This window comes from Pimephales promelas, chromosome 13 (assembly GCF_988280905.1).
Source record: "Pimephales promelas chromosome 13, fPimPro1.hap1.1, whole genome shotgun sequence".
Classification (NCBI taxonomy): Eukaryota; Metazoa; Chordata; class Actinopteri; order Cypriniformes; family Leuciscidae; genus Pimephales; species Pimephales promelas.
The window spans coordinates 28,353,675-28,371,143 of record NC_142781.1 but is presented as its reverse complement, the minus strand read 5'-3'; the positions used below and the strand labels follow the sequence as shown (position 1 = coordinate 28,371,143).

The window sequence follows — 17,469 nt, the reverse complement described above, 5'->3', positions numbered from 1 at the left end:
AAACTTTTATATTTTAAATTGAGACAAAATGTTTTATTGTATGGTCCTGTATTAAATCTGTTGGGGTGTATAAATATATGTAGAAATGTGTATAGTACTTTAAAATAATTTTGCTTACAGATGAAGATATATTTGATAACATTTAGCATGACATGCATTATGTGTGTGTAAATATATATATATATATATATATATATATATATATATATACTAAACTGCTCAGTCAGCAGGGCGATATCCTTCAAGTAGCAACATCTGTCGCACAGTGGGATGGGGCCATCGAGGAGGGGAGGTGTTATATCATGGTGTGAGAAGAGTGTGGGAGGGGTTAGTGTTGTTATTAGGAGGGGCTAATGATAATGATACAATGGGTTGTTTAAAGTGGGAGGGGTTAACGGTGTGGTGGGGAGGTCATGGCTCAGAGTTCGTAATGAGAGAATCCGATCTGATAGCAGATATGTTAACTGGACTTTTTCCACACAGACTCATCATATGCGTTCCAGTCGAGCATCATTGCACTCTAGATTGCGATGGAATGGATTACTTTAATTTTGACTGTGTCAATTGTTATTATTTCTTTTCATCTTATTTTTGGTAAAAGTCACCCCAATGCTCCTCCTTGCATAAGAGGTTGGATACCTTGGTTTGGTGCTGCTTTTGAATTTGGCAAAGCACCTTTGCATTTCATCCAGCAAGCCAGAGCCAAAGTAAGTTTGCCCTTTGAGAAAATTACTTGAAGATGTATAGACATATAAATAAATTTCTAATACTACTAATAATTAATATTTTAATTTTCATCTTTGCAAGTGACAGTGCAGTGGGATTTGTGAAATTTTGGTTCCAGTGTTGTTAATTTTTCCCACAATATATATTTATATTAAAAAAAAAAACCTGTAAAACTGTATTTAAAAGTCTGCTAATTGTCTGGGGCATAAATCATACAGGTTTGATGACAGTGGGTTCAGAAGTCCAGCTCCTCCCATGCAAATTGTGATGAACCTGCTGCACTCAACTATTATGCGACAAATTTAAAAGCACAGTGTGGTAATTAAAATTGTAAAAAAAATAAAAAAATAACAGATATGTATTATAATTTTATGTTTTACGTTTTATTTTAAATCTATATTATATAACCAATTTAATCATATTAGAAAATGTTCACTCAGGCTTTCTATCTAAACAAGTTTCTTTGCTCTACCATGCTTGCTTATATTCATAATGCATGCATATTTATTAACATTGTGGGATTGCAAGAATTTTTTTTTTACCTTCATTATCTATAACTGCAGAAATATAACCCAGACACTGTGCTGGTGCCCTGTGGCCAATCTTGGTGTGTTTTGTTTTTGAGCTGTGCCATACTAACCGAGTTTGAGGACAGCTCAGTTCAGCATCATTAATTTATGCAACTAGGGCAGGAGCTGCACACAGTGGCCTTTTTTTTTGACACAGTTTTTGTTCTGGCCACGACTGTGCCAGTTCTGTGAAAGCATTGATGCTAATGAGAGGTTTGCTGAATGGACAACTGCTCTTCTGCCAAAGCAAAAATCACACAAAAAGAGTGTTTTCAAGTCATTTAAGGTTCACTTGGGGTCACTAAATAAATTGCCTGTTTTGCACTGTATTTTTTCGTTATCATTTGTATGAAATAGAAATAATAAAGTACAATTCCTAAAACTATAATAGCATTTGTTTTTTTCTAGTATGGACCAGTTTTCACTGTTGTAGCTGCTGGGAAGAGACTGACGTTTGTGACCCTAAATGAGGACTTCCGAGCTTTTTTCACTTCCAAAGATGTTGATTTTGAACAAGCAGTGCAAGAACCTGTTTACAACACAGGTACATGTTACCAATAAATGCAATCAATTTGAATCAATGTCATTACTCTCTTACACACGTGACCAGGCACGTGCACACATAAAGGGGCTTGAGCACCTGTCCTTTTTATTCCTGGAAAGAAAGTGCCCTTTTATTCTGCGGTGCTTTAAAAAAAAAAATAATAATAATATATATTCCTGTTTGCGCACAGCCTCCCTTTCAAACAAATATATTTATTGAATAGTATATCTAAATATCAGGTCAGGAGTTCTGAAGCGCTCCCTCTCTCTCTCTCTCTGTGTTTTCTTGGGTTGTGTTGAGGTGAGTGGCGATGAACAAAAGATTAAACTACCAGTGCCTCGAATTTACTGCTGATTAGCCAAAGACAAATATAGTTAACCTGTGTCTTGCTATGCATGCCTCATGAGCTAGCTAATGTAATAAGTTAGCTAGTTTAGCTAAGGAAAATATATCATGGCCATACAGTGCTATTGTACTAAATGGGGTCCAGTTGAATACAATGTGTGTCTAATAACATCATCACAATCGATAAACTGATACGCAAATTAGGCGTCAACTAGTTTTGTGCACATTTGCATCTAATTGACAGGGCAATGCTGGTAAATAGGATAAACAAAATAACTAAAGCCACAGAATGTCCCCAGTTAATGACTTGCACACATCAAATGTCTATCCCCCTGGAATTTAGAAAACTAAATTGGTGAATTAGGAGAAATCTACAGATGCAAACAGATGGAGGATAGTAGGTTTAAAACAAACTCCTTCTGAATGTGGATTTTGGAGGTTTTTGATGATGTTGGTATCGGGAGGTATTTGATGATGATGATGATATAGTCCTCCCTCAAATGTGAAACCAAGTCCATGTCACCATCAGGTGACAAATATATACGTGATTGAAATTATTTGCATAAAAAAACATGCACATTGTGGCATGGTTTCCTTTGCTGCTTTATAAACCTAGTGAATACTAAGGAGACCATGGTTTCATTGGACCAAGATTTGAGGAAATAATTTTTTTTAAAAGGAAGTCAGAGTTGTGTTAATATATACTTTTTTGTTTTAAAAAAGTAAAAAAATACGTATTTAGGAGAATTGCTCTTTTTTTACTTGAGCCATGCCTCTCAAAATGTCTGCATTTCCCTGCACATGACCTTGGAACTGACTGAACTCAATATAAGATAAACGTCATCTGTATTCAGTGATAATGTGATTACTCATGTTAACCTTGTTTGCGTTCCTGTCCAGCTTCTATCAGCAAAGACAGTTTCTTTAAGACCCATCCGACATGTATCAGCATAATCAAGGGCAGACTGACTCCGGGCAACGCAGCAATGCTCTCCGCTCATCTCTGTGAAGAATTTAATGACCATTTGGAGAGCCTTGGAAGCGAAGGATCTGGACAGCTAAATGAGCTCATCAAGTATTTCCTCTTACATCAATTATTTACATTGTGCTATAGTTTCCCGTAGAGAACAGTAGATACCTTCCATGCACTTTGAAGCAACTGGTTAACATGGAAATGACCAATTCTGTGCCTAATAATGCCACTGCATATCATTAGATTATGATTATGATATGTAGACTATAATATTTTATAATCCACTACATTAATCCTGCAATCTGACAAGATAAATGCAAGTCTTTAAAACTGAATTAGACACTTTTTAACTTGTTTTCAGGAGTGTTATGTATCCAGCAGTGATGTGTAACTTACTGGGTCGATGTAACTCCCCCAGTAGTGCCCTATCCAGGCAGGAGTTCCTTGAGAAGTTCACAACATATGATGATGGATTTGAGTATGGCTCCCAACTCCCAGACATGTTCCTGAAGTATGTGAGCTGTACTGCCTCAATATGACTGAAAACTGCAATTATTAAGCACAATTAGTTTCCTTAATCATGTTTCACAAGTTACTTAAAACGATACTCGACTGAAGGTCTTGCATATCTACATATTTTTCTTAAATGCATTCAAAACATCTATAGCCAAAGAGGTAAAGGATGTTCCTTTTCTGTCCTCAGGGAATGGGCAAAGTCAAAGCAATGGCTCATTTCTCTGCTAAGAAATATGGTTGCCAATGCAGAGGAGACTCTCTACAGTGAGAGTTATGGAAAGGTAATATAGGTAATCTATACTAAAAATTCCTCCACATGTTGATGATAAAACAACTATGGCAATTATGGGGATTTTAATTTATCCCTGGAAACCGAAATGGAGTGCTATCGTCCAACTGTTTCTGTCAAAAACAGTGTGAAATGACTTAAAGTTTTACTTTATGTTGATCTCAAAACATATGGCATAGAGTCTTGAAATGTTTAATGTTTAAATGTATGAACATGTTTGCACAATAGAGGGAGCTAAAGAGTTTCATTCAGGCTTCCAAGCCTTTTTGTAGGACGATAAGACATTTGAAATTTCAGTTTTGTTCTTCTCATTATCATATATTTGGCATTATCATATATCAGCATAATAGACTCATTCTATCTGCCATACCTGGTCATTGTTTAAACGAATAGTGTACCCAAAAATGTAAATTCTGTTACTCACCCTCATGTCATTCCAAAGTAAACCTGTATTCGTTTTTGAAGACTGTTTTTGAAGGTTCCCATTGACTTCTATTGTATGGACCAAAAAATATAATGGAAGTCAATGGGAATTAAAACTTTTTGGTTATCAACATTCTTTAAATCTGTCTCTCTTTCTCCTTAGACTTTACTACAGCACCTGACTACTTCAGTATCTGACAAATATCTACCAAATTATGGTTTACTTTTGCTTTGGGCTTCCCTGGCAAATGCTATACCAGTAAGTGAGAGGTTTATGTCAGTGTTGTGTGAACCCAGATTAACAAAACGTACTGAGACCAAACGTTTCACTTTTTTCCAGATAACATTTTGGACCATTGCTTTTATCGTGTCCAATCCTGAAGTGTATAAGATTGCAATGGATCAGATCAGCACTGCCCTCGGAGACCAAGGTAAAAACAAATCTCTCAAAACAAAGGGGTTTCTATGTTTCCTCAACATTAGACAAAAAACCTGATATATTTGGTAGCACTTTATAATTGCTTTCATTATAAACATAAACTAATTTAAAAAATGTGGGTGTCTATAAGATTTTCCAAAGCTTTTTTTGTAGTCTCTTATGCTCACCAAAATACAGTATATATTGTAATATTATTACAGCTTAAAATAGGAGTTTTTTTATTTTTACTGTAATATATATTAAAATGTAATTTATTCCTGTGATGGCAAAGTTGAATTTTCAGCATCATTACTCCAGTCTTCAGAGTCACATGATCCTTCAGAAATCATTCTAATATGCTGATTTGCTGCTCTCAATATTTGGGACCACTTATTCCTGAATTTCCTCACAAATCCACTAGAGGACAGCAAGCTCTCATGCATTGTGTTTTTCAAGCCCTACAAATCTGTTCAGAAAATAATTCATATTTCCATAAGCACTAATAATCATTATTAGCATGTTATCAAAATGAATCATAATGCACTTCTATATGCATATTGCTAAAGCACATGACAGTTAAATAGGATATAATAAAATTGTTTCATTGTGCTTAGACAGATCCAACCAGGCTTTGTTCATAGTGAATTAGACATTCTCTTAAGCACACATCATGGATAGTCACTATAGTACTTATGTGTTTGCTTTGCATTGAAGACAAGGAGAAGACAAAGGTGACCCTAGATGACTTAAAGCGGATCCCATATGTGAAGTGGTGTATCATGGAAGGCATTCGGCTGAGGGCCCCTGGAGCCATCACTCGTAAAGTAGTGCGACCTCTCAAATTACAGGTTAGCCATAACAGATTATTTAGTGTACAATCGATTTTTTTTCAGTGTTTCTCTTGGATTTATGCAAAACAAATACTATAGTAGCACATAGATAAACAGCATCTTTCCTGTGTTTTAATATAAACCGTAAATACAATAAAGAGAGAAAAGCTTAAATTACATTCTTAAAATCCCTATCCATAAGTGCAGGCTGTGTGTTCAAACAAATGTTACATTTGTAGACTACTACTAATACTAGAGAGAGAGAGAGAGAGAGAGAGAGAGAGAGAGAGAGAGCTGTAACTGTAAAAAATAACCGTGATTTTAACGGTAAAATACTGTAAAAATGCTACAGTGCAAAACTGTTAATTGGTAAACAGAAAGTTTCTGTACTATACACGGTAAATAACTGTGATATAATTTTACAGTAAAATACCGTTAAATTTACAGTTTTTGAAAGTGAAAAAGAATAAATTGACATTCCCACAATTCCCTGTGTGACACTTCACATTTTATGTATTTTTGTTGAAATAACTATGGTTCCTCATAGTTTTATTGTTTTTTTCCTAATCAGTTATGTAGATTAGGGTTATATGTTACATTTAATGTTGTTAAATTAATGTTTATTGCATTTTTTTAATTTCATGTGTGTTACCATGATGGTGCTTAATGTTTGTGTGAATGACATTGTGCAGCTTCTTTAATTAAGTGTTGCTTTATACAAGAATTCACTTGTGATGAGCTGTAATTGCTCATGTAACTCGCATCACTGCTGTGATGATTGTTGGTTGTCAGTATATTACAATGGTCTAAAACAGATATCAATACATCAATAAGTTGGTAAATCCACATTTTATCAGAAAATAAATTACGGTTTATTACTTTAAATTTTAAGTTAAGTCTGTAAAACCATTAACGCTCCTACCGTATTTTTAACGGTAAAGTTCTGGCAACCACAGCTGCCGTTTTTTTACCGTAAAATTTACGGTTTATTTTTTACAGTGAGAGAGAGAGATCTGCCTCACAGATTGCAAAGCAAACATTAACAGGCTTTCTGTCAGCTAAAAAGGAACTGTATCTATGTATGTGTGTGTTTTCTGCTTTCAGAATTATATTATCCCACCTGGAGACATACTGATGTTGTCTCCTTACTGGGCTCACCGAAACCCCAAGTATTTCCCAGACCCGGAAGATTTCAAACCTGTGAGTTACTTCACCTTTCTGAATGACCTCATGCCACAGGATGAGGTTAACCCAAATTCCACTATAAACCAAAATAAAATAGACATAAGACACATGCTCATAAAATGCTTTTCCCCCAGCAAGTAAAGTGCTTTACTATTAAATGCTCCTGCACTTTTTGAGGAGTCTTTTTACATCGTTTTTTTTTTTCTTGCTCTATGAGGTATCAAAGATAGAACCAGCATCTCTTTTATTAGTATTTTCTTTCAATAAAACTTCCTTCCAGTTTGTCTGGCAAGCTGTGTAGTGCTGGTCACAATGTGCTTGGAAACTCCAGCTGTGCTCCATTAAAACGGGAATAATAGGCCTGACAGTTATCTTCACAATTAACCTTCCGGCAAACGCCTATAGAGATTCCATTACATTTCTGTCTACTAATGTCTTGAAAGAAATAGCATCACTCACAGAGACTGTCTACATCTATACTACATTTAAAACTCTCTCTCTCTAACAGTGGAAATGCACTTAAATATTTTACACACTGAATATGGCTGTGGTCTAAATGAACATTCAGTAATCTTGTCCATTGGAAAACTATACAAATTGTTTTGAATCTATGAAAACCTTGGAGGGCTGGACTTTTTGACCAATTCAAAAGTTGCTTTAATTTTGTCGGCTTTTGAGTTGCTAATGGAACTCGAGCAATTATTGACTTATGCGCACAATAAAGCCGCATTAGTGAACGGATGGACATTGCATTCAAAAAGTTATTCAGAGATTACTGTAAATATGTCTTGTTATTAAATGAAACCTTGGAGCGCTGGAATACGGGCTCTGTTGGTGTATTCTGGCCCTCGTCTGAGTAGATTATTTTTAATGAAACTTTTCTTCCCACAGGAACGATGGGAAAAGGCAGATTTAGAAAAGAATGTCCTCTTGGAAGGGTTTGTGGCATTTGGAGGGGGGAAAAATCAGTGCCCAGGAAGGTTAGAAAAACTGTTGTGTTTATACGAAATAATCTTTGTGTACACTTAAAAAAAATTTACATTCAATAAACTTCAATAAATAGAGGAAAGTATTCCATGCAATTAAATATATAAATACTATAATTTAATATTTTTCATGTATTCTATAAAATTGTTTAAATGTTATATATATATATATATATTTTGTCTAACGTTTTTCAGGTTTTTGTCAAACGTTTAATATTGAAAGTGTCAAAGACAACATATTGCAACACATTGATTGTTTTTATAACAATATTTTCATCCAACATTTTCATCCTTAACATCCATCACATAAACCACAATGATGACAGCCAAATATTTAAGGAAAAAGATGCACTTGACAGTTGACACATCACTTATTACTCAAAGGGGCAACAAACACAACCACCAGTGCCAACACAATAAACAGTCTAATGACTTGCAGATTTAAACATGGCTCTGCGTGCTGGGAAACAATTGCATGAAATTCTATTTTAACTTATTTTAACTAATGAAATACTGAGGAAAAAAATTTTTTTTAAATGTATATTATCATGCATCATAGTACTTGTTTCTTTTTCCTTTGACAGCTGTTCTTTGTCTTGAACTTCTCTGAACTTTAGTTTAGTCAGCTTAGAGAGGTTAGGGCTTTCATGCCATGCACATCTGGCTGCATTTTAGTTCCTTTTCCAGTCAAGCACGTACAGCTCCAGTTTACTTGAAATCGATAGAAACCTTAGTCAAGATTACATTTAAGTAAGCAATAAAAAATTAGCAATAAAATCTGACAACAATAGTGAGATCAACAGTGAGTAACACTGTTGATATCTGAAATCAACTGTCAATCAATTTAAAAATTATTCACACTTTTTTTTTTCTGTAATTAATCGCACCTAAATTTTTATTAGGGCTGTGCAAAGATTAATAATAAAGTTTGTGTTTACATAATATATTTGTGTCTATAATGTATATTTGCGATGTATAATTATATAAATACACACACATGCATGTATATATTTAAGAAAATGTGTTATTCATATATAAATATTTATATATAATATAGATTATGTATTTACAGTATTTACGTGGAAAAAAATTCTTAAATATAGACAAGCATCCATATGTATTTATATATACAAAGTAATTATACACATCACACACACACACACACACACACATTTATTATGTAAACACAAAGTTTTATTTTGGATGTGATTAATCGCAATTAATCTTTGCACAGCCCTAATTTTTATATTGTAATAATTTAATGTAGAAACAACAACAAACTAACGAATGACGAACTAACAACAAGGAAGAACAAAAAATGAACATACTGGACATCCAGAATATACAAGCAAGAGTTTGTTGTTAGTCACCAGCAGCACACCAGCCCCAGACAAACAACGAAACTCAAAATTGTACTATTACAGTATAGCTAACATTACCACAACAGCATATCTTGGTTCTGTTAAAAATAGCAAAACCAATAATACTCATATGTAGAGCTGAAACAACGCAACCTTAGGGCGTTTTCAGGCTTTCCTGCTTAGGTCTCTTCAGTGCTGGAAAGCTTTTCTAATATAAAAGCGGGTCCTAAAGCTCTTGCCTGATCATAATCATTCTTGTCCAGTTATATTGCTCTGACCTTTTCTCTTTTGCAATGTCTCTCAGCCATCACTCTTTCTACAGTCTTTGTTCAAATCTCTTGCTCACTCTCTGTCCTCCCCAATCATGAGTGGACACACCCCCTTACTTCTGATTGGCAGAGTCAGAGAGTAACGGAGTACATTTACTTGAGTACAGTACTTAAGTACAATTTTGAGGGATCTGTACTTTACTCGAGTAGCATTTTTGGGGAGTACTCATGACTTTACTCAAGTACATTTGAGAGGGAAATATTGTACTCTTTACTCCACTACATTTCTATCCATAACCGTTACTACTTCTAACATTTTTCCTAACTCCATGTAGGACGTTTTTGTACATAAATGTAAGCACTGTGGTAGTAGTAATGCAATATTTCGAAAAATTACTCTTGTACTCTTGACACTTGACAAGTAATTTTAAAACAAATGAAGTACTTTTACTCAAGTAGACATCTGACTGTAGTACTTTTACTTGTACTTGAGTAAAATTTAGCAAGGAGTATCTGTACTTTTACTCAAGTAATAAAGCTGTGTACTCTGTCCGCCTCTGCTGATTGGCTACTAACATTATACTAGTGTTTTGGGGTACTCAGTCCACTCTTAGAAAAAAAGGTACAAAAGCTGTCACTGGGGCTGTACCTTTTCAAAAGGTACACTTTTGTACCCAAAGGCTGCATATTGGTACCTTAGTGGTACATATTAGCACCTAAAATGGACATATTACCACCTAAAATGTACATATTAGCACCTAAAATGGACATACTATCACCTAAAAAGGACATATTAGCTCATGAAATTGACATATTAGCATCTAAAATGTACATATTAACACTTAAAATGTACATATTACCTCCTAAAATGTACATATTAGCACCTAAAATGGACATACTATCACCTAAAAAGGACATATTAGCTCATGAAATTGACATATTAGCATCTAAAATGTACATATTAACACTTAAAATGTACATATTACCACCTAAAATGGACATATTAGCTCATGAAATTGACATATCCTAAAATGGACATATTAGCACCTAAAATGTACACATTAACACCTAAAATGTACTTATTAGCTCATGAAATGGACAAAAGTTTACCTTTTGAAAAGGTACAGCCCCAGTGACAACCTTTGTACCTTTTTTTTTCTGAGAGATTCACTTTCAACAGCGTTTTTCAGAAATCGCTCATTGCACCTTTAATGCTCTCGGGGGCTGTTTTTGCCTTCAAGGTTTGGTCAGAGTCTTTACCCTGTAGCAGGAACACTACGGGTTGCACTTGGCCTATAGCAAATGCCACAAGCTGCACCAGCCCATCTTTTCCCCTTTGGCTCTATTGATGAGAATGTCAGTTCCCTTGGGTTATTTACACCAAGGCTGGCACGATAAGTTCATAGCTGTTACCACCTAGAACTTTGCCAGCGTGTGATTCGATTTACAGGTGATGCTTGTAAATCATGGAGCTGCATTATTGATAGTGCGCACAATGGGCCCATTCCTGGTATAGTGCCATGTTGATATAAATCCATGGCACTGCTTTTATGTTGCACTGAGCATTCTTGGCCCTAATGTCCCAGCCCTTTGGGCCCCGGCTGATGACATCATCAAGACCACCACGGGGAGTGTGCGGCCGGGGTCAGTATGACGTTAAAGACTGGAAGAACTTTCCCAGCAGCACAGGAAGATCAAAAGCATAGGCACAGACCAGTGACCTTTCGAGACCCCCCAGAACAGATGCATGATAATCGGTCTGGGAATATATGAGATGGAGAAACAGATAACAAAAAAGTAAGAGAGAGGTGGAGTAATATAGAGAGGAAGGCAGATGCATATTGGGAGCTAATAAAAAAATGAAATCATGAATTATTTAAACAAATATGAAACATTTTCTATTATGCATAGCACCACTGTTGGGGAAAGTTACTTTTAAATGTAATGAGTTACAATATTGCGCTGCTCCATAAAAAAAGTTTCTAATTGCGTTATTTTGCATTCATTTTCCTCACCTGGGCAGGGCTTGCTTGTTTGTTTGTTTTTTAATAACAAAAAAAGTTATATTTTTGGCAAATGTAAAGGCCCTTTCACACAAAAGTTCAATAAATAAGCCTCAGGCAGAAGGAAATGTAAATTTACGCCTGTACAGTAGAAGGTGCAGCTCAAACAAACCTTTCAGTTCAAGAACAGAAGAAGAGAGTTCAACTACATAAAAATTAAACTACAATTTGATGTTTATTTACAGTCATTTTGCTTATTGGTTTGGTTGAATTGGGTCATCAAAGGCACTGGTTAATAAAGTGAGAGTAAATACATAAAGTAGTTGTGTTGTTTAACATTTCACTATTGACGGTTTGCGTAATATTCGGAGTTATAATTTTACTGTTTTTATTAATTTTGAGGGATACTGAATCTGTTTTTGTGTAAGTGAGATGACATTTAGTCTAGATTAGAACTACTATAACCATTATGTTTACACAGCATACACAACACCTGCACCTCACTCCCGATTTGTCTCAACAAAGGGAACAGGAGTGGTGTCAGTTAATAATTGTGAAAACAAAGAACTTGCGTTACTCATTTGAAAAAGATATTTGTTGTACATTTAGAAATAATGCCTTACTTTGCTGGTTACTTAAAGTCGACGTGTCATTTTTTCCTTGTTGTGACGTACAGTAATTGAGTAAACAGCTATGGAGACAGAATTGATTGTTGCCATTTTTTGTTTTAAATTTTACTGGAGGACATGGGGAGGATGTTTCAGCCCCGGCGCCGCCGATTCATGTATTAGCCAAGACTGGTGCATAGGCCTATTCAGTCCTGAATGGCCGGATTACACTTTAAACTGTTGAAGTATTGGGTGTTAACTTATGTAAATAATGTAATAAAATATGAAAAGAAAAGATGCATAGGCACACACATATTGGCCTATATATTCAAATGTTCACTAACATCGTAGGCTATTGATGCAGTTTTGTAGGCTAGTCATGTATTCTTTTTATTATGTACAGAAATGGACCATGGTGAAAATATTTACACAGATTTTCAACCCTATTTGAATTTAAATCCCATTTGAATATAAAAAAAGTCTAGTGCAAACATTACTCTCGTCATCGGCAGCTGTCAGTCACTGTTGCTAGGCGACAAGAACAATCCTCCGCAGGCTAGACCGGTCCGAGCGCTTCAGATGCGCACTTTGATATGGGACGCAGCTGTAGTTAGCAACAATTTGTTAATATTGTGACAACAGACCTACTTTTTTACTTTAATTTTCAAAATAACCTGTGGTGGAATGTAAGGAACTACATACTTTGTTAAGTATTCGCATACAAATGTAAAGTAGCCTACTTTTTCCCTCAAAGGACAGCAACACTACGCATTGTTTTACATTAAACTACACAAAGTCATATAGTTTAAATGCATCAACGTAACGTTGCATAAAATAATGCAATAATGAATAATAAAGAAATAATGAATATATATTTTTTTACTTTAAAAAAAAAATAATATAAGTGAAAAAAGTTAAACAAGAATATATATATATATACACTCAGCTAAAGGATTAGGTACAGAGAACTCACTGTCATGTTCAAGAAACCAATTTGAAATGATTCGAGCTTTGTGACATGGTGCATTATCCTGCTGGAAGTAGCCATCAGAGGATGAGTACATGGCTAGCCATTAAAAGGATGGACAGTGGCATTTAAACGATGGCCAATTGGCACTAAGGGGCCTAAAGTGTGCCAAGAAAACATCCCCCACACCATTAAACCACCACCACCAGCCTGCACAGTGGTAACAAGGCATGCTGGATCCATGCTCTCATTCTGTTTACACCTAATTCTGACTCTGAATGTCTCAACAGAAATCGAGACTCATCAGACAAGGCAACATTTTCCAGTCTTTGCAAATTGTAGCCTCTTTTTACTATTTGTAGTGGAGATGATACCCAGAGTGGTACCCATCCACCTCAAGGTTGTGCGTATTGTGGCTTCACAAATGCTTTGCTGCATACCTCAGTTGGTTATTTCAGTCAAAGTTGCTCTTCTATCAGCTTAAATCAGTTAAAATTTTAACCAATTGATACATTCTTTACATGAAGACCCTAAAGAATCACACCAACTTGTGGATAATGGGCATCCGATGACCCCTTTAACATCACAATCACATTCTCTCTGGAATAATTTAAAATTCCATTGAAATATTCAATCTATGCTTACCAACTTCCTGCATTCAAATGTCACATTGTCATAAGGCGGCTCAGTAATAATTTCTCAGGCTTGTACAGATCTCTCAGCTGGACATGGCCATAAATTAGTACACTGAGTGTGGCACACGCACACCCACGTATTTCATTTTTCTCACTCAATATGATTTGATTTTGATCATTTTAGAGGATTGCTACTTGCGTCAGTAACACAGTGCCCCTGAATGAGTCACGGCCCTCAAGGTTATTTGAGATGATTATTTCAAGAATCATGACTTGCATCTCTCACCCTCCCTTTATTGCCTGGCATAATTCCTTTCTCTGTCTCACCCAGGAATCTTTCATTCTTGCACTCGGCTGCATCTAATATTCCTCTTCTCCCATCCGCCAAACAAGGCCACTGTGGCTATGATGAATGCAACTGGAATTTGAACGCAATACAAGACATTCATTCACATTTTGCTTTTCTACCTGCAATTTCAATCACAGTTTTCCCAGTATTCAGCAGCACTCGAGGGAGGGAGGCAGCTAGACATCATGCAATATACCATCAGAATACTAATACACATGCTATTCAAGCCGGCTTGTGAAGTGATGAGCACTTCAGAGTGACGAGTTTGCTTCTAGAAATGTTTCTTAATGAGAAAGAGCACATGAAAAAGAAAATGAACCACTTGTTGTTTATTGTGTCATCAGGTGGTATGCCATTATGGAATTGCATATGTTTGTTGCCCTCATCCTCCACAAGTTTGAATTCACCCTGTTGGATCCAGTGCCTAAACCGGTAAGCAACATAAGAAAGAGTAACATCCAATAGAGAATGGTAAATAAGCCTTGAAAGAGATGGCTTCAAAGTAGGCATTAGGTTAATCATTTCCAGATGTGTTCCTTCCTATGGCAGTATTTACCCAACAAGGGGCCAATCTAATGCTTAAGCACCATCCTGCTCTTTACCCTTGCAATTCTTGGGCCTGACCAAAAATAACTTTGTAAGTTTTGCCCACCAATGACCAAGTTCATTCCAGAAGCGTGAATCATGCATTCATATATGGGTCATATACATGTATTCAGTCAAAAAAAAATCTGTTTTACAGCAACTTGATAACTTGTTGATATTGAAATTTCGGAAACATTTTACAATAAGGTTTCATTTGTAAACATTAGTTAACACTTAACTGTCACTGTCCCACAGGTGGGACGTTTGCCACTATATTTTTAAAACAATAATATCTTAGTAAATACCTTAAATAATATTGACAAACTATATATCATTTGAAAGCTTACAATCTCTAGTTTCCATATTTGGTGACTGATTTTCAAAATATATTACAGAGGAGCCATAATTTATCAATATGCAACAAGAATATTTTCATACTCATAAGGCGTGTTCAGACCTTTATTTTAAAATAGCAGTAAACATGAAAATTCATGAAAAAATGGTGGATACCTCAGTTTGTTTTCATGCCAAAAGTTCAAAAGATAGAATCCATTCAATTATTTTGGAAAAAAGGTCTGAAAAGTTTGAAATATCAAGAAAAAAAATAATAAATTCACCATTTGTGACGTGGCAGCTATGACTTACATGCGTGTTCTTTGTATGTGTTTCTTAGAGGTTCAATTCATATCAAAATCTGCCAAACTTCCCATACTACTTCTGAATAGGATCTCTACTTCAGAAATTGTATGAAAATTGTGAAAATAATGGTTCATATCACTCAAAACACGAATGGAAATGCAGACGCCCTTATATGGGCAGTAATGGAGTCTGATTGTGCCCTAGTGAAAAAGTTTGGTACTGCGCTCAAACAAAATCTTACTGAAAGCTCATTTTTTGAGATATCAACCTAAAATTTGAAACACAACTTGTTCAGATTTTTGGCTTTGATCTTTCTGCCGTTTTAGAGTAGCCCAGGTTTTGAAAATATATATTTTATGTAAAATATGAATAATTAATATTTTTACATTGTACATTTCCATAAACTCAAACTTCTATAACTTTTTTTCTGTTTCACTTTCTTAATTTATTTCACTTCTACAAAAATCTGCCAAATGTCTTCTTTAAAACAAGACCAATCATATGTCTATATTCCAAAGCATTCTTGAATTACAACCATTTAAGTTCGAAATGTGCATTTTCATCTATATTCAAAAAAAGGGGGGGGGGGGTGACAGTTAAGAGGTTAATGTATTAACTAACATGAACTAACCATGTCGCAACACATTTGTTACTGTATTTGGTCATCTTTGTTAATAAAAATCCAGCTATTCATGTCAGTGCATTAACTAATGTTAACTAATACAACGTTTGATTTTAATAATGTGTTAGTAAATGTTTAAATTAACCTTCATTAACAAAGATCTGTAGAAGTGCAGTTCATTGTTAGTTCAAGTTAACTAATGAAGTTAACTAATGAAACCTTATTGTAAAGTGTTACTGAAATTTTTGATAAAATAAATGAAAGAGACTTAATTTCAAAAACATTAAAAAAAATCTCTTGAAAGGTGGTGTAGTTATATAGATTTGGATAAAACGCTTAAAAATGCTTAGAAATTTAAATAATGCAATAAATTCCTACAATGTAAAAAATATTGTTGGTTTAACTAAAAAAAATAAGTAACCTGGATGCGTTAAAACTTTAAGTTCATTGAAATTGAAAAATTGAGTTAAAACAATGAAGGAGATAAAAATATTATGTTATCTGAACCGCATAAATTATCTAAGTTGATTTGACAGAAGAAAATACATTATGATTTTTACAGTGTACATTGTAAAATACTTACAGGGGTTGTACATCACATGCATGTGGTCATTGCACTTGGTAAATATATGCATCTGCTTCTTGTAGAGCCCTCTGCATTTGGTGGGAACCCAGCAGCCAGATGGACCCTGTACAGTGAGATACAAGCACAGATAGAGCGCATGGGTTCAGAGGGCTGTGCTACTGCTTTAGAGCTCTGTTGACAGTCTTGACATAAGGCTTGTGGTGATCAACCGCATAATATCCTGGGCTGAGCTTCAGAGGTTCTACGCTGAATGTTAAACAGTGACTTGGACACAGGCAAATACTAAATCAGAAAGTCAGACAATGCTAAAGGTAATTTAGGATATTAGTTGTTTATATTACAGTTTTGTTGGGTTAACCATAACTGATAGCTTATATATGTCAGAAAGCATGAGGTTGTGGAAATTCCTCTCTCGAACTGAGAGACTACATCATTTTCAGGATGTATGAAGTAAACAAAATGTGATGCCGTATGCGACCGCATATTACAGCGAAACATCTTGTGCATGATATGGACAAAGTAAAGACAAAGTTTATAGACAATATAACTAAGTGGAGGTTACAGAAATATGTAAACACACTATTACATGGATAAACACTGTGCTTCTTTTCTGTATAGTGGTGAAAAGGATTGTTTCTATAAACACATCTGTCTAATAGTCTGTAAGTTCTTCACTGCATCTGTGTACACTCATTTTTGGATAAAACATTACATGAGACAAGTTATTGAGCAATTGTATGTGCTTGGGTGCAAGCATCTTTAATTTGTAAGGCAAACAGAATGTTTACATTAATTAAATATGATGATGTACTTGATCGGATTTGTATACATTTGGAAGGACTGTGGACTGTGTTTCTTTCAATAAAGGACAAGTTTAATTGTGTTTCAATAAATAACATGTTTTGCTGCAGAAGTTTCCTTCTTCTTTATATTTCCATTTACTTACCAACCATGTGACTGATTTTGCCATTTGAACATCATCTTTTGTTGATCTTGGAACAAAATTCCCGTCAAACAAACATAGCCTAACATTAAAATCTT

The 17,469-nt window shown here is 35.0% G+C and overlaps 1 protein-coding gene across 2 annotated transcripts; it reads left to right on the top strand.

Moving 5' to 3' along the window:
• The first annotated feature begins 413 nt into the window (after positions 1–413).
• cyp39a1 (cytochrome P450 family 39 subfamily A member 1) lies at positions 414–17,341 on the top strand. Of its 2 annotated transcripts, XM_039693408.2 has the most exons (12): positions 416–707; positions 1,704–1,839; positions 3,085–3,259; positions 3,519–3,668; positions 3,861–3,954; positions 4,549–4,644; positions 4,726–4,816; positions 5,518–5,651; positions 6,738–6,833; positions 7,710–7,798; positions 14,341–14,428; positions 16,491–17,341. In XM_039693408.2, exons 1-12 carry the CDS (start codon positions 531–533, stop codon positions 16,557–16,559), a joined length of 1,395 nt encoding a protein of 464 aa, XP_039549342.2. In that variant the 5' UTR covers positions 416–530; the 3' UTR covers positions 16,560–17,341. The 2 variants fall into 2 exon arrangements, with proteins under 2 accessions (XP_088974951.1, XP_039549342.2); XM_089118825.1 differs by lacking the exon at positions 7,710–7,798 and having other exon boundaries at positions 414–707.
• Positions 17,342–17,469: the final 128 nt, after the last annotated feature.

Coding starts and splice junctions, on each gene's coding strand:
- cyp39a1 (XM_039693408.2), top strand. CDS start 531: ATGGAATGGATTACTTTAATTTTGACTGTGTCAATTGTTATTATTTCT. Junction 1,840..3,084: donor AGAACCTGTTTACAACACAG/GTACATGTTACC, acceptor GTTCCTGTCCAG/CTTCTATCAGCAAAGACAGT. Junction 3,669..3,860: donor CTCCCAGACATGTTCCTGAA/GTATGTGAGCTG, acceptor TTCTGTCCTCAG/GGAATGGGCAAAGTCAAAGC.